Source organism: Chiloscyllium punctatum, chromosome 4 (assembly GCF_047496795.1).
Source record: "Chiloscyllium punctatum isolate Juve2018m chromosome 4, sChiPun1.3, whole genome shotgun sequence".
NCBI classification, from domain to species: domain Eukaryota; kingdom Metazoa; phylum Chordata; class Chondrichthyes; order Orectolobiformes; family Hemiscylliidae; genus Chiloscyllium; species Chiloscyllium punctatum.
Window position 1 is genome coordinate 105,279,532 of NC_092742.1, and position 18,296 is coordinate 105,297,827.

General features: G+C 43.4%; 1 protein-coding gene across 2 annotated transcripts in view; it reads right to left on the reverse strand.

Moving 5' to 3' along the window:
* psen1 (presenilin 1) overlaps nucleotides 1–18,296 on the reverse strand; it is a 73,652-nt gene that overhangs the window by 32,475 nt on the left and 22,881 nt on the right. For both annotated transcript variants that reach the window (XM_072569484.1, XM_072569485.1), the window contains exon 3: nucleotides 15,955–16,190. In XM_072569484.1, coding sequence (XP_072425585.1) covers nucleotides 15,955–16,190 — 236 coding nt within the window. The remainder of the gene's footprint in view (nucleotides 1–15,954; nucleotides 16,191–18,296) is intronic.

An 18,296-nucleotide genomic window follows, 5' to 3' on the forward strand; every position in this document is an offset into this window, starting at 1 on the left:
CCGACATTTCCGCCACCTCCAAACAGACCCCACCACCAGGGATATATTTCCCTCCCCGCCCCTTTCCGCGTTCTGCAAAGACCATTCCCTCCGTGACTACCTGGTCAGGTCCACACCCCCCTACGACCCACCCTCCCATCCTGGCACTTTCCCCTGCCACTGCAGGAACTGTGAAACCTGTGCCCACACCTCCTCCCTCACCTCTATCTAAGGCCCTAAAGGAGCCTTCCACATCCAAAGTTTTCCTTGCACATCCACTAATATCATTTATTGTATCCGTTGCTCCCGATGCGGTCTCCTCTACATTGGGGAGACTGGGCGCCTCCCAGCAGAGCGCTTTAGGGAACATCTCTGGGACACCCACATCAATCAACCACACCGCCCCGTGGCCCAACATTTCAACTCCCCCTCCCACTCTGCCGAGGACATGGAGGCCCTGGGCCTCCTTCACCGCCGCTCCCTCACCACCAGACGCCTGGAGGAAGAACGCCTCATCTTCCGCCTCGGAACACTTCAACCCCAGGGCATCAATGTGGACTTCAACAGTTTCCGCATTTCCCCTTCCCCTACCTCAACCTAGTTCTAAACTTCCAGCTCAGTAACTGTCCCCATGACTTGTCCGGACTTGTCCTACCTGCCTATCTCCTTTTCCACCTATCCACTCCACCCTCTCCTCCCTGACCTATCACCTTCATCCCCTCCCCCACTCACCCATTGTACTCTATGCTACTCTCTCCCCACCCCCACCCTCCTCTAGCTTATCTCTCCACGCTTCAGGCTCACTGCCTTTATTCCTGATGAAGGGCTTTTGCCCGAAACGTCGATTTCGAAGCTCCTTGGATGCTGACTGAACTGCTGTGCTCTTCCAGCACCACTAATCCACATTCTCCCAGTGTCTGTGTGGGTTTCCTCCTGGTGCTCCGGTTTCCTCCCACAATCCAAAAGATGCGCAGATTAGGTGAATTGGTCATGCTAAATTGCCTATAGCATTCAGGGATGCGTAGGCTAGGTGGATTAGTCAGGGGTAATGTAGTGGAATGGGTCTGGATGGGTTATTCTTCAGAGAGTCAGTGTGAACTTGTTGGGCCAAATGGCCTGTTTCCACACTTTAGGGGTTCTATGAATAGCCTATGCTTGACTCCATATTATAGTTGACTTTGAAATACCTTTGTGGTAATTAGGAATTGGCAATAAAGGCAAGTTTAGCCAGCAACACCTGCACCTTATGAATGAGTTAAGAAAACAACATAGGTCTTTAAACGGCAAGCTCAGTGTATTATACCAACATAACAGGTCTGCCATCTTCTGGTAGATGTCAGAATGAAATTACGCATCCAATGATGTTTAACAAAATACCAAATTTGAAAGAGAAAATTGCATGTTTATAAGAAGATAATACAAATTTTGTGATATTTTTATCCTAATCATCACTTATCTATTTCCCTCCAATGGTCTCCAGAGTGCAGACCAAAGGCATGATAGTGCAGAGGCTCTAAGTCTGAAATACAAACAGAAAATACTGGAGAAACTAAGTCAACAAGGGTTTGCTGCAGTGTTCTTGCAAGACTCAGCACAAGTTTGAAGAACAGCATTTCATTTCACACTTGGGAACCCTGCAGCCTCTAGGACTCAACAACTAGATTGAGTGAAGTGCAGGTAAATTGCTGCTTCACCTTGAAGGTACGTCTGGGGCCTTGGATAGTAAGGAGGGAGGAGGTAAATAAGCAGGCATTACACACTCTGGATTGCAAAATGGTTGCAGATTTCTATTCATTAATATGTAAATCCCAGAACTTCTTTCAAGTCACATTCGTGAGATAAGTTAAGGTTTTAAAAAAAGTGACATCTTAGCTCAGACAATTCACTCATGGTTCTATCACCAAAATAGGAATTTCTAAAATGTCACATGGACTAACTGCCTACAGGTTGTGAGCTTTTTGAATGAGAGAGAGGAGTATATATTTGTGAGAGGTTATGCACATGGGTGAAAGTGTGGGGGGGGGGGGGGGCATGTGTCTGAGAGCGTGTGTAGGAGAGGGGTCTGCATGAGTGTGATTGTGTGCACGTGTGTAAGAATGCGTGTGCATATTGTGTCGTGGAGTCACCTGTAGTGTGAAATGAACCCAAGGTCCCCATTGAAGCCACCCTCACGGGTACCAAACTTAGCTATCAGCGACTCTGTTTTGTTGTGCATCCCAAAGTCCACCTTGGAGGATGGTCACCCGAAGATCCTAGGCCGAATCTCGGGAATGTAACCTGAAAGAAGTTCAGGGTTTTACATATTAATGAATCAAAATCTGCAACCTATTCTAAGTGATTAAAGACTTAACAGCAAGCTAGGTTTGTTCAATTCATTGTATCAGTTGTATGACAGTTGGATCTTTTACTATAAATTCAGTGTCCTATGATCCTGCCCCACTGGCTACTTGACGAAGGAGCAGTGCTCCAAAAGCTACTGCTTCCAAACAAACGTATTGGACTATAAGATGGTTTTGTGCATTATTTAATTTTGTCTACCTCAGTCCAACACCAGCACCTCCACACCTTGTCTAATAAAAGGCAAGAATTCGAAATGCCTTCATCTACCTTAAATGGACTTGCATACCAAGGTCCTTCTGATCCTTGATGCTGTCCAGGGTTCTACCATTCATGTGTTCCCTTTCCTGGTTTGTCCAGCCCAAGTGCATCACCCCACACTTATTTAGACTGAGTTCCATTTGCCACTGATCAGCCAATTTGACAAGCCCATCTATATCCTCCCATAATTGAATGCTATCATTGTCACAATTTATCACCCCACCAATCTTACCATCTGAGATGTTCGCCAATGATTGCGTTATGTTCAGCACCATTTGCAACTCCTCAGATACTGAAGAAGTCCACCTCCAAATGCAACAAGACCTAGACAATATTCAGGCTTGGGCTGAAAACTGGAAAATGAAATCATGCCACACAAAAACCAGGTAATGACTGTCGCCAATAAGAGTCAGAATCTAATCACTGCCCCTTAAATTTCTATTGCATTACAATCACTCAATCCCTTATTGACATCCTCAAAGGTTACCAAATGGCCAGAAACTGGACTCACCATATAAACAGTGGCTACAAGAGCAGGTCAGAGGCTAGGAATACTGTAGCAAGTAACTCACCTCCTGCCTCCTCAAAGTCTGTCCTCATTTAAAAATACAAGTCAGCGGCCGAATGGAATACTCTCCACTTGCCTGGATGAGTGCCAGAAGCTTATAGTGGAAGAGAAAGTGAGGACTGCAGATGTTGGAGATCAGAGTTGAAAAGTGCGGCACTGGAAAAGCACAATAGGTCAGGCAGCATGAGGAGCAGGAGAGTCGACATTTTGGGCATAAAACCTGATCAGAGATGGGGTTGGAAAGAGGGGCCGGAGCTGAGAGATAGATAGAAAAGTAAGGGTGGGGATGAGGTAGCTGGAAAGTTGGAAGCAGTTTGGGGGGGGGTGATGATGATAGGTCGGAGAGGAGGGTGGAGCGGTTAGGTGGGAAGGAGAATGGACAGGTAGGACAGCTCAAGTGGGTGGTGCCGAGTTGGAGGATTGGATCTGGAATGAGGACACTGGCGAAGTCAACGTTGATGCTCTTCAGAGGGTCGGTGTGGACTCAATCGGCCAAATGGCCTGCTTCCACATTGTAGGGATTCTATGAAAATGCCATTTTCGTTTTATTGGTTCATTTACTAATCTGCTACAAAGACACTATCTTTGATGCAGTAAAGTGGGTAAATTTTTAATGGCGCCTAATCTTGATAATAATGCAGTGGGTTGAATAATTCTGAAACCCAAGTTGCATATCTAGCTAGACCTTGTTGTGCCAATGAGATGGCAGGTCAGAGAAGTTCTTGAGATTTACAACTGAAACTTGAGAGCCACACAGCAATTTCTGTTTTGATTTTAATTCACTCATGGGATGTGGGTGCTCCTGGCTTGGCCAGCATTATCGCCCATCCCTGGTTACCTTTGAGAAGGTGGTGATAAAGCTGCCTTCTTGAAGCACTGCAGTCAAGTGCTAATCGGTAAACACACAATGTTGGCGTTACCGTTTCCAGTGCTTAGGTCAGTCCTGGGTGGTCTTCCCAGTTAAAATTAATTTTTCAGACCGTGTAGCAATTGCTACAACTGAGTAGCTTGCTGGGCCATTTAAAAATAAGCTTCATTGCTGTGCCTCTGGAGTCACATATAGACCAGACCAGGTAAAAATGGCAAATTTTCTTCTTTGAAAGGCTTCGGTGAACCAGATGGTTACAGACATTTATTAAGTTCAAATTCCAACGTCTTCCACGGTAGAATGAGTCCAGGTCCCCAGAACATTACCTGTTCCTCTAGATTTGTAGTCTAGCCATAGTACTGCTGCTGTGAAAGGACAGTAAATGTAACAGAGGTGACTCGTTCAGTCTTGAGGGGGCAGGAGAAAACAGGATATCTTCACATAATGTTAGGAATGCCAAAGGCAACTAAACTGAAGATGTTTCAGCATGTTGGGAAAGGAATGCTACAGTTTTGGCTAGTGTGGACAAAAGTGATTGGTCATCTTAAGTCCAATCACTAATACATTTGGTTATAAAAAATAGAGGAGAGGAACTTAAGGAGAAATCTCAGTTTGTGTGACCGGCAGATATAATACTGGCTGAAGGAGCTGAAAGAGACAGGGATAGTGGCCCCTCACATGCTGCATGGTGGCTATATGGCCAGTGTCGAGAGTGTGGTGCTGGAAAAGCGCAGCAGATCAAGGAAGCATCCAAGGAGCAGGAGAATTGATGTTTCGGGCATAAGCCCATCATCAGGAATGAGGCTTATGGTGGGGGGGGGAAGAAGAGCTGAGAGATAAATGGGAGGGGGGGTGGGGCTTGGGGAAGGTAGCTGCGAATGTGATAGGTAGATGGAGGTGGGGAAGGTGATAGGTCAGACAGGAGGGTAAAGTGGATAGGTGGGAAGGAAGATGGACAGGTCAAGAGGGTGGTGCCTATTTGGAGGTTTGGGACTCGAATAAGGTGGGGAGGGGAAACGAGGAAACTGGTGAAATCCACATTAATCCCGTGTAATTGCAGGGTCCCAAGGCAGAAGATGAGGCGTTGCAGGGTCCCAAGGTTTGGGCAGGTTTGATTCTAACCTCAGGTGACTGTCTGTGTGGAGCTTGCACATTCTCTCTGTGTTTGTGTAGGTTTCATCCGGGTGCTCTGGTTTCTTCCCACAGTCCAAAGATGTGCAGGTTAGGTAGATCGGTTATGCTAAATTGCCCTGTAGCGTCTAGGAATGTGCAGACTAGATGGATTAGCCACAGGCAAAGTGGGGTAGGTTGGATGGGATGCTCTTCATAGGGTCAGCGTGAACTTGATAGGCTGAATGGCCTGCTTCCACACTTGTAGGGATTCTATGCTCTCTAGTTTTGGACTCCACTACCCAAAGAAGACGACCTTCACTATTCACCCTATCCATGCCCCATGTTTTATAAACCTCTATATGGTCACTCCTCAGCTTCCAATGTTCCAGGCGAAAAGACCCCAGCCTATTGAGCCCCTCCCTAAAGATCAAACCCTCCAATCCCAGTAACATTCTTGTAAATCTTTTCTGAACCCTTTCAAGTTTAACACCTTTAGGCATTGCAGGCAGACCAGAATTGTATGCAGTAATCTAAAAGTGGCTTCATCCATGTCCTGTACAGCTGCAACATGACATCCCAACTCCTATACTCAATGAAGGCTAGTGTGTCACCATCCTGACTACCTACAACTCCACTTTCAAGAAATTACACACCTGCAACCCTCGGTCTCTGTTCGACAACAGTCCCAAAGCCTTATCATTAACTATACAACTTCTGCCCTTGTTTGCCTTACAAAAATGCAACACCTTCCATTTATCTAAATTAAACTCCATCAGCCCACTCCTCAGCCCATTAGCCCATCTGATCAAGATCCCCTTGCACTCTGAGGTAACCTTCCTCTCTGTACACTACACCATCAATTTTGATGTCAGCTACAGATTTACCTACCAGACCTCCTATATTCACATCTAAATCATTCATATAAATGAAAAGCAGTGGACCCAGCACAGATTCTTGCTGCATACCACTGGTCACAGGCTCCAGTCGAAAAAGCAACCCTCTACCACCACCATGTCTTCTACCTTCAAGCCAATTTTGTATCCAATTGGTTGGCTCCCCCTGGATTCCACATGATCGAACTAGACTAACCAGTCTTTCATGCAGAATCTTGTCGAACGCCTTGCTAAAGTCCGGATAGAGAACATCTACTGCTCTGCCTTCATCAATCTTCTTCGTCACCCCCTTCAAGAAACTCAATCAAGTTACCATGAGACACAATTTACCATGCACAAAGCCACACTGACTATTCCCAATTAGTCTTGGTCATTCCAAACGCGAGAAAATCCTGTCCCTCAGAATCTCCTCCAACAACTTACCCATCACTAGTGTTAGGCTCACTGTCTATACTTCCCTGGATTTTCCTGATCACCTTTCTTATATAATGGCATCACATAAGCATCCCTCCAGTTTTCTGTCCACTCACCTGTGGTGGTCAATGATTCATATATATCAGCAAAGGACACAGCAATCTCTTCCCTAGCTTCCTACAAAGCTCTGGGATACACCTGATCAGGTCCCAGGGATTTATCTACTCCAGCACCTCCTCTTCTACAATATGAAAACTTTTCAAGACATCACAATTTATTTCCCCAAGTTCCCTAGCTTCAATGTCTTTCTTCAAAGTAAATACTGATGCAAAATATTCATTTGGAGTCTCTCCCAGTGGCTGTGGTTCCACACATTGTTATGAAGTTGAAGGCGTGTACTGTACCTTTAAGAGTCTGTGAATGCTGCTCTGCACTGAGAGCTGACAAGCACCTGTGTGATATGACTAGATGGCAGTCTCAGTGTGTACTGGAAAATTGAAACATTTGGCTGCGAAATGGATACATGAGTTTTGTTTGCTGTTTTGACAACAATTTTAATTTAACCAGTTCAAATTATGTCCCAGGTTATGCTAAATTGCCCTGTAGTGTCCAGGAATGTGCAGACGAGATGGATTAGCCACGGGCAATGTAGGGTTACAGGGATAGGGTAAGTGGGGTAGGTTGGGTGGGATGCTCTTCATAGGGGCAGTGTAAACTTGATGGGCTGAATGGCCTGCTTCCACACTGTAGGGATTCTATGCCCTCTAAGTTTTGGACTCTCAATTGAGTTTGAATTTATTATTTTGCAAAAATTGATCTGATGTTGGAAATATAAAAATGCAGACATTTTGAAAATTGCAGTAAGAGAAACTGTTATTGAGAGCGACCCAAGTAATTAGGAAACACTCTATCAAAGGTATCTTTTCATATGAAACACATTTGCTGTAAAAAGAAAGATGATGACCCAGGGAATTCAGCAGCCAGAAGTAGAAAGACACCGAAGACAACAGCAGCTGTGTGATTTTGAAACTAAGTTGATGTAATTTTTAGTAAGTGTCTTATTGGAACTGTATATTGTTATGGAGTTGGAGACAGGTAATCAGCAGTTAAGAGAAAGGGGGGGGGGGATTCAAGTTGTGAATAGTTGTTATTTAATGTTCACATTTAGAGTGAAAAAATAAATTGATACTATTTTCTTTAAATAGTGGAATTTGGAAGTTCTCTGTCACTCATAATTTAACAGATTTTGAGGCGAGGTGAGCTTTTCTGGGTATTTGATTTATTTAACAGAAGGCTTCACCACTGGGCCATAACAACATAGACCGCCAGGTTACTCTTTTGTCCTGAATGTATTTATAGAATCTCATTGGATTCTCCTTAAACCTCTTTGCCAAAGCTATCTCATGACCCCTTTTTGCCCTCCTGATTTCCCTCTTAAGTATACTCCTACTGCCCTTATACTCAAGGGGTTCACTTGATCCCAGCTGTCTCCTCTTTCTTGACCAGAACCTCAATTTGTCTAGTTATCCAGCATTCTCTACACTAATCAGCCTTGCTCTTCGCACTAACAGGAACATACTGTCTCTGCATTCCCATTATCTCAATTTTGAAGCCGCCCACTTTCAAAAGGTCTCTTTACCTGCAAATAGCCTCCGCAGTCAACTTTTGGAAGTTTATGCCTAATACTGTCAAAATGAGCTTTACTCCAATTTAGAACCAACTTTTAAATCAGGTGTATCCTTTTCCACAACTATTTTAAAACTAATAGAATTTAGATCAATTGTCTCAAAGTTTTCCCCCAGTGACACATTTGCTCTGCCTTATTTCACAAGGGCAAGTTTTTCTCCTTTTCTACTAGGGTCATCTACATAAAGAATAAGAAAATTTTCTTGTATACATTTAATAAATTCCTCTCCATCCAAGCCCTTAATACTATGGCAGTCTCAGTCTATGTTTGGAAGTTAAAATCCCCTTCCAATACAACCCTATTATTCTTACATATATCAGAGATCTCCCTACATATTTGCTTCTTGATATCTTGACTATTGGGGCGCCTACACTATAGTCCCAATAAAGTGATCATCTCTTTCTTATTTCTCAGTTCCACTCACATAATTTCACTGGACGTTCTCCCATAAATATCATCTCCAAGTACAACCGTAATGCTATCCTTCATCACAAATGTCAAGCCTCCCCCTCTCCTCCCCCCCTTTGTATAGCATCCATACCACACAACATTAAGGTGCCAGTCCTGCCCCTCCCTGAGCCACATTTCTGTTATAGCTTTGATATCCCAGTCCCGTGTTCCTATTCATGCTCTAAGTTCAACTGCCTTAACTGTTAGGCCTCTTGATTTGAGATAAATACAGTTTAATTTATCAGTTTCACCTCGTTCTCTGCCACACTTTTGCCTGCCTTGGCTAGTTAACTTGCGCCCCTTATCTACTGTATCAGCCTCAGACTTCTCTTTTTGGGTACCCCTTGCCACCAAAACATTTATTAATTGAAAGCTTCCCGCTTAGTCTAGCAAATCTCTGCACCAGGATATTGGTCCCCTTCCAATTCAGATGAAACCCATCCCTTTCATACAGGTCACTTCTACCCCCGAAGAGATTCCAATGGTCCAAAAGTGTGAATTCTTGACACATACACCAGCTCCTTAGCCACACATTCATTTGCACTATCCTCAGATTCCTTTTCTCACTAGCATATGGCACTGGGAGTAATCCAGATATTACTTCCAAAGAGGCCACCATACAGTATCAATAACAGCGCATTTGATTAAGATGGGGATAGCTACAGGAGACTACTGCTTACCTCTCCCAGAGGTAACCCATCTACCTGGTTGTACCTGCATTTTTTTCTACTTTCCTGAAAACCACCAGTTATCACACCCCCAACTCCTGTAAATTCCTCTCTAAGTGCCGCACCAAACAATACAAGCGATCCAACATGCTTCGTAATCAAACACATTTCCTGCAGATGTAGCCTCCAGGAATGTTTAAATTCACCCTGATCTCCCACATGTCACAGAAAGTGCACATCACTCTTTTCTAAAAGCCATCCCTGCCCCTTTAATAATCTACAAAGCCAGAAAATACCTAAAACAAACACAACACACTTTGCTCAGAAACTCAATATCAGCACAGTCTTACTGCTCAAAACACTGCTGTGGGATAACTTAGTACCTATCTTTATATTAAAATTCAGTCAAGTCAGACCTCAGTAAAGCATACAATAAAATATACCCTCACTCTACTATTATAGATTTACAAAAAAAATCACAATTTAAATCTTAAAAGTTTTAAAAGCAAACACTTAGCTGATCAGGCTCTGAAATCAACAGTGAGCTTTTCCAACTGCAGTGTGCAATCCTGATATTGTAGGTCTCCCAAGGTCAGCTGTGAAACTACTTTTCAGCAATCAACCTTCAGAGACGGTTGCAATCATGGTGTCTTTAGCATATGTAGGCTTATAACTCCATCAGCCAAGTTGTTCCAGAGTTTGACAAGGATCTGCACAGTAGACTATTTAGTAAAGTTAAGTCACATGAGATTCAGAGTGAACTTGCCAATTGGATACATAATTGGTCTGACAGCCGGAGACAGAGTAGGCAGCACGGTGGCTCAGTGGTTAGCACTGCTGCCCCACAGTGCCAGGGACCCGGATTTAATTCCAGCCTCCGACGATTGCCTGTGTGGAGTTTGCACATTCTCAGTGTCTGTGTGGGCTTCCTCCGGGTGCTCCGGTTTCCTCCCACAATCCAAAGATGTGCAGATCAGGTGAATTGGTCAGGCTAACTGCCTATAGCGTTAGGTGCGTTAGTCAGGGTGAAATATAGGGTAGGGAAATGGGTCTGGGTGGGTTCTCTTTGGAGGCTTGGTGTGGACTTGTTTAAATACTGTAGGGAAACTAATCTAATATGGTGGTGGAGGGCTGCTTTTCTGACTGGAGGCTTGTGATCAGCAGTGTTCCACAGGGATTGGTTCTGGGTCCTCTTTTGTTTGAAATTTATATAAATGACTTGGACGAGAATATAGAAGACATGGTTAGTAAATTTGCAGACGACATCAAACTTAGTGCATAGTGAACAGTGAAGGAGATTTTCTAAGATTACGAAGGATCGTGATCAAATAGGGCTGAAAAATGGCAGCTGGAGTTCAATCTGGATAAATGCGAGGTATTGCATTTTGGTACACAGGGGTAGGACTTATATAATTAATGGTAGGGCCTTGGGTAGTGTTGCAGAACAGAGGGACCTATGGGTTCAGGTAAATAATTCTTTAAAGTTTCCATTGCATATACAGGATATGTTTACCATGCTTGCTTTCATTGCTCAATCCTTTATAGTATTGGAGTTGGGAAGTCATGTCGAGGTTGTACAGGACATTGGTGAGACCTCTTCTGGACTATTATGTCCAGTTCTGGTTGTGCTGTTATAGGGAGGATATTATTAAGCTAGAGAGGGCTCAGAAGAGAATTCCCAGGATGTTGCTGGGTTTGAAGGTTTGAGTTATAAAGAAAGACTGGATAACCAAGAATATTTTTCACTGGAATGGGAGGAGGTTGAAATGTCACCCTATTGAGATTTACAAAATGATAAGGTGTATAGATAGGGTTAATGGTAGGTGTCTTTCCCTAGGATGGTGGATTTCAAGATGAGGGGACGTTTTTAACGTGAGAGGAGAGCGATTTAAAAAAGACATGAGGGGTGAATTTTGTGTTTACGCAGAGGGTGGTTCACATGTGGAACGAACTTCCTGAGGAATTAGTGGACATGGACACAGTTACAACATTCAAAAGACACTCAGTTAAGTACATAAATAGGAAAGGTTTGGACAGATATGAGCCAGGAGCAGGCAGATGGGACTAATTTAGTTTCGATTTATGTTCGGCATGGGCTGGTTGGACAGAAGTGTCTCTTTCCATGCTGTATGGTTCTATGAGTGAATCAATGATTGATGTTCCAATAGATCCATGTAGCATTCCATTAAGTCCACTCTACCTCCACTCCGAAAGTATCCCCTATTATTCCCCACACCATCTTCAGCTCCATGCACGAATAATAATAAATAGACGGACTGATGCCGGTAGGGAGGGAATGCCAGGATTTTGGCGCACTGACACCAAAGGAAGGAATAGTGATATATTTCCGAGGCCTAGAAAAAACTTGTAGGTGGTGGGTGTTTCCATGCATCTGCTGCCATTGCCTTTCTAGGTAACGGAGGTCACAGCTTTGGAAGATGCTGTCAGAGGAACCTTCAGGAGTTACTGCACTGCATACACAGTGAATGTTGGTGGCGAAGGAGGTACACGTTGAAGGTAGTTGATGGGGTGGTAATCAAGCAGGCTGCTTTATCCTAAAGCTTCTTGAGTGTTGTTGGAGGTGCACCCATCCAGCCAGCTCATCTCTTGTAGCCACATATTACATTTGTAAATCCAATATGTTGAAGGAAAGTCAGTGACAGTAATTCACTGAATATCAAAAAGAGATGTTTAGGTTCTCTGTCATTGGAGATGGCTATTGCCTGGTACTTACATTGTACACGGTTTCTTGCTACTTATCAGCCCAAGGTTAGATATTATTCAGGTTTTGCTACAACTGTTTCTGAGGAGTTACAAATGATGTTAAATATTGTACAACCAGCGAACATCCTCATTTTTGACCAAAGAAGGGAAGACCATTGATGTATCAGCCAAAGATATTTAAGCCGAGGAACTCCTGTAATGGTGTCTGAGCCTGAGATTATTGTCCTCCATCATTCTCTCTGGGTTCCTTGATGCTATTCTTGGTCAAAAGTAATTAGTGCCACCTCACCTAGAGTTCAGTCCTTTAGTCTATGTTTGGAGTGAGGTTGTAATGAGGTCAGAAGCTACATGACAGAACCAAAAAGTGAACATAGTGAACTGGTTATTACTGCATTAAGTGCAGCTTGATAGCACCATCAACAACATCATGCAACCCTTTGGTGATCAAGACTGGGGTGGAATTAGACCATTTTGGATTTGTTCTGATTTTTCCGGACTGGTATCTACCTGGTCAAATAGATACCAATGTTGTATTGCCCGCGTTCCATGCTAAAGCAGCAGTTTTAAAGATAGTTTTATAAAACTACAAATGTGCATCTGTACTGGTATCAGCTACATCCTTTCAATCCCTGACATGGAAGCCATTTGATCCCATAGTCTTTCATTCAACTAATTTTGGAATTTGTTGATGTGGTAACAGGGAGGATCAGTATCTGGGTAAGTCTGTTGACATGGGCTTCTGTAAAGCTAGAGATAAAGTGTTCACAAGTCTGCTGTGTGGCAAAGTTGGAACTCATCAAATAAAAGACAGCAGTAACTGGATATGAAATTAGCGGAGTGTCAGGTAAGCAATGGTTCGTCATCACTCTTTCAGGTTGGAAAAAGGCTCAGAGCAGAATTACCCAGAGATCAGTGTTAGGATACTGGTTCTTCTTGATCCATACTAATGCACAACAATGTTGTGTATGGAGAACATTTCAACATTTGTGGATGTGGAGCTTGGAAGTACTGCAAAAGGAGGATAATGCTAAACTTCAGAAAGCTATGTAAGAATGGTACATTTTAGGGCATATGTTAGTTTGCTTGAAACTGACATAACTGATATGTTAAACAAAATAGTGTCGGGGCAGGGTGTGGTTAGCCTGGACATGGCCAAGTGTAATCAAAGAAAATAAAGAAACAAAGAACAGCAAGATAACGAGTGCATGTGACCAAAGGCTTGTCCCAGCAGTAACTGAATTGGTGGTGGTTGCACACGAAACTCCAGGAAACGCCTCTTTTTTTTAAAAAAGGCATAAAAAGCCTTGGTTTGTGTAATCACATGGGAGACTGCTTGCAGCGCTGCCTAGTGTGTAAGAACACACTCGGGATTGCTGGGCTCTCCCACCATGTGGTGAGAAGCCATCAATAAAGGATCTTTAATACTTTAATTTTTTCTTGTTCTCTCGTTGTTAGTAGGAAAGCCAAGCAAGCTTTAACAGCTAGTCAGACTGGTGGAAAAGACAGCCATATTTCAAGGGAAATTAATGCAAAGAAGTGTGAAATAATACATTTGATAGGAAGAATCAGACAGACATCATAAAGGGTACAGTTCTAAGAGGGATGCAGGATCAAAAGAACCTGGGTGTACATGCGCACAGCTCATTTGAAGATAATAGGACAGGTTGAGCACAGTTAATAAAGCATACAAGATCAGAGCTTCATAAATTGGGACATGGATTCATAAATTGGCACAAGAGTGCGGTGCTGAAAAAGCACAGCAGGTCAAGCAGCATCCTAGGAGCAGGGGAATCGACGTTTCAGGTAAAAGCCTTACAGTGGCACAGTGGTTAGCACTGCTGCCTCACAGCACCAGAGACCCGGGTTCAATTCCTGCCTCAGGTGACCGTCTGTGTGGAGTTTGCACATTCTCCCCGTGTCTGCGTGGGTTTCCTCCGGGTGCTCCGGTTTCCTCCCACAGTCCAAAGATGTGCAGGTCAGGTGAATTGGCCATGCTAAATTGCCCATAGTGTTAGATAAGGGGTAGATGTAGGGGTATGGGTGGGTTGCGCTTCGGCGGGGCGGTGTGGACTTGTTGGGCCGAAGGGCCTGTTTCCACACTGTAGGTAATCTAATCTAATCTAATCTAATCTAATCAAATCATTCCTGATGAAGGGCTTTTGCCCAGAATGTCGATTCTCCTGCTCCTCGGATGCTGCCTGACCTGCTGTGCTTTTCCAGTACCACACTCCCGATTCCGATCTCCAGCATTTGCAGTCCTCACTTTCTCCCACATGGATTATGATAAACCTATACAAAGCACCAATTTACCCTCATCTGGAATAGAACAGATTCACACTAGATAGAGACAAACTGTTCCCATTAGTAAAAGCATTGTAAAACAGAGGACACGGGTTTAAGGTAATTGATAAAAGAGGCAATGGTAGCACGTGAAGAAAGGGTCTTTTAAAACCAGAAAGGGATTAGAATTTGGAACACACTGCCTGTGAATATTAGATTAGATTAGATTCCCTACAGTGTGGAAACAGGCCCTTTGGCCCAACAGGTCCACACTGCCCCGCCGAAGAGTAACCCACCCAGACCCATTTCCCCTCTGACTAATGCACTTAACCTATGGGCAATTTAGCATGGCCAATTCACCTGACCTGCACATCTTTGGACTGTGGGAGGAAACTGGAGCACCCAGAGGAAACCCATGCAGACACTGGGAGAATGTGCAAACTCCACATAGATAGTCACCCGAGGCTGGAATCGAACCTGGGACCCTGGTGCTGTGAGGCAGCAGTGCTAACCACTGAACCACCGGTGCCACCCCAAAACAGGCAACGCACACAAATGACAGCGGTGAGATTCGAACCCACGCCTCCTTAGAGACTGAATCCAGCGCCTTAGAACGCCCAGCCACACCACCAGCTGATGATGAAGGGTAGATTCAGTTGTTGAATGACAGAGGGAATTGGGTCATTATTTGGAAGAAAAATATCCAGACCTTCTGGCAAAAGTAAGGGAAATGGTATTAGGCAAACTGCTATTAGGTACTGCAGCATCTATACAATGAGCAAAACAGCCTGTCCTAGCGCTATGACTATTCTAAGATACATTGTTAGAGCTGGACTTACATCAATTTTATTAACTGTTGGATCAAGATTAGCTTCATTGGAACATTCAGTGTACTCTTTCAAACTGTCATAAAGTAATCAGTCAGCACATCCACTATATCCTTAATCAATGTATTGGCCACAAAAACACAAGCTTCCAATATTGTACTTGTTCACCCACACTTCCATCAAGTAAATTATAAAAACAGCTCATTTTGACATTTCTTGTAAGTTTCTTTTCATTCTCCGATCTTACAGCATCGTTTTCTCATCTTTTGCTGTTTTTTGCAGACTTTCCATTAACCAGGATATGCCATTGCTTAGCACATTTTTCTTTGTTTCATGTCTCTTTTACATGCCTATGGTGTTTTAACTTGGAAGTAAAGCTCTGATAATTTAAGAATACAAACTGGTTGGATATCACATTTTGCTTTTACGAACAGCTATTTTACCCATTAACAAATTTGCTTAGTTGACTATGGATGGTCATCATCTGGGAGATGACTGAAGTCAACTGTACCCAAAACTAAAAACCCGACACTTCTCCCTTTCAAACATTTACCAGTATGCTTACCATATTATAATTACCATTTAATAAATCTTCACACGCTGTTGGGCTGAGAACTGAACCTGATTCATTAAAGCAACACGAAGTTCTAATGTGGTCTAGCCTCTCTTTGTCTGAGGACATGCTGCAGAAAATTACCCTGAGCACACAAAGATAGTCACCATCTTTCCAATTATTGGAAGCCATAGGAGATATGAAACCACATACTAAAAGTGCAGTTTCAAACTGCCTTTGAAACATAGAAAACATCTGCTCACCACAAGGAGAAGAGATGATTTGACAAAGCAAGAATTGCATGAAACACTTAAGGGGAAGGATGCACTTACAACTGGCCTTCTTTCCGTGTGTAAAAGGTCACCGATTTGATCGTTGCCACCACCACCACCATGCACAAGGTGACTGGCACAAACAGCATGATGACATGCTTGGCCCCATATTTAAGGGTCAGTTCTTCATCATCACTCTCATCCTCCTCCTGAGTCTGCCTGCTGGCACTCTGAGATTGGCCATTCCTCTCTTGATAAGAGTTGTCATCACTTAGCCTCCTGCGGGCGAGATCGGACTGTGAAAAGATTTACAGGAGTTGGCATTAGACAGAAAATAAAAGTGCAACCATGTAAAGAAATATCTCAACAAAAAAAAAGTAATGTGACATTTTCTTAACTACAATGCGAAAGTTTGCAGCTTTGGGCAGGGTGGAGGAAGGGGAAGAGCCTGAGTTAGGGAGGGAAGATGGAAAAGAGGAAGAAGGGAAGAGGAAAAGCGGGGGAAGAGAAGAGGGAAAGTGGGGGAGGAAGGAGGAGGGAGGGAAAGGCAAGAGGGGAGGGAAAGAGGAGGGACAGTAAGAGGGAGGAAAGGTGGGAAAGAGGGAGGTTGGAAAAGGGGAAGGAGGGAGGGAAAGTGGATGAATGGGAGGGGGGGGGGGGGGGGGGAAGGGCGAGAAGGTTTTACATAATCCATATCCTCTGTATAGGAATTGTAAGTGTGCCCCAATAGTCCTTGCCATATCCAGCTTCAGGGAACAAGTCGTAGATGGACAAAGAATCAGTCTATCATTTTACTAATGAAGACAATTCTCAACGGGTGGAGCAGAAAGATAACTAAACAAAACAATTACTGCACACACAGGCTTTAGAAACTAAACACTACTCAGGAATTAATTTGGGACAAAAAGATCAGATTCTGAGTGTGAGATTGAAAACTCCTTACACCTCCGACATTTGTTCTTCGCCAGGATCTGGTTCAGTAATCCAAGGTGAGATTTCTCAAGAGTACAATCAGTTGTGTAATCTTACTCTTCAACGAGTCTTTGCTTTTAACTTTTTATTCTCCGACAGGGAGTTGTTTTATTCTTTACCACATTAAACTAGATTTCATACTTTAAATTCTTCTCTCAGAAACAAGGTCAGAGGAATTATAATGGAAAGAACCAGAATAGTGTTTTAATGAGTTTTGAGAAGATTAGTAAGTCAGGTTGAGGTTCTGAATGTAAGTTTGCTCGCTGAGCTGGAAGGTTCATTTTCAGATGTTTCTTCACCATCCCAACACCCACAAACGAAGCTCATTAGAACATTATTTCAATGAGCCACCACACACTGCAGCACAGAGGAACTACGAGGAGCGGAGGAAAATCACCTATACAGCATATTCAAAAAGAACGGGTACCCAATGAACACAGTCCACTGAGTTTTCAGCAACAAACCCAAACAAGCAGACAAAATCCACCCAGAAGCCCTAGACACTCTCCCCTACATCAAAGACATTGCGGAAATGACTGCCAGACTACTCAGACCTTTTGGCATTACGGTAGCCCACAAACCCACCAACACACTAAAACTTGAAATGTACTTGAAAGACCCAATACAGACAACAAGCAAAATTAATGTCATTTACAAAATATGTGCAAGAACCGTAACAAACACTACATTGGACAAACAGGCAGAAAACTAGCCACCAGGATACATGAACATCAACTAGCCACAAAAATACATGACCCAGTATCACTAGTATCTTTACATACAAATGAGGAAGGACACAACTTTGACTGGGACAACACATCCATCCTAGGACAAGCCAAACAGAGACATGCACAAGAATTCTTAGAAGCATGGCATTCCAACCGGAACTCCATCAACAAACATCGACTTGGACCCTGTTTACCACCGTCTGAGAAAAAGTACCGGAAATGACATCACCGACACAGGAAATTACATCACCAGCCCAAAGAAACCTAAACACATAATAACAAAGCAGGACATAACACCAGTGCTTCACCGGAGGCTCATTGAAGATGTAACCCATTATGGTGATAAAACATCCAAAAATGAACCTTCAAGCTCAGCGAGCAAACTTACATCCATAATGTTTTAATCTATAAGTCTTATCCTTAAGAAAATGTGCAAAGTGTTCCCAATTTAATGTCACAATTCAATTGCCCAGTGGAAGCTGCTGAGTAATGCTGTTCTCACCATGACATTGGGTGTCTAATTTTCACCAAACCTTTACCTTGGCAATCAAGAGAAAAATCATTTTAAATCAGGCCCGAATGAGGGGACACAATCTATCACTTTTGTAACAAGTCACACCCTCTGTAACTAACTGGACTGTTCCATTATTAGTGAAAATAGCACACGCCAAAAAAAATGAAATTTCCAGCAAAAAAAGGTTG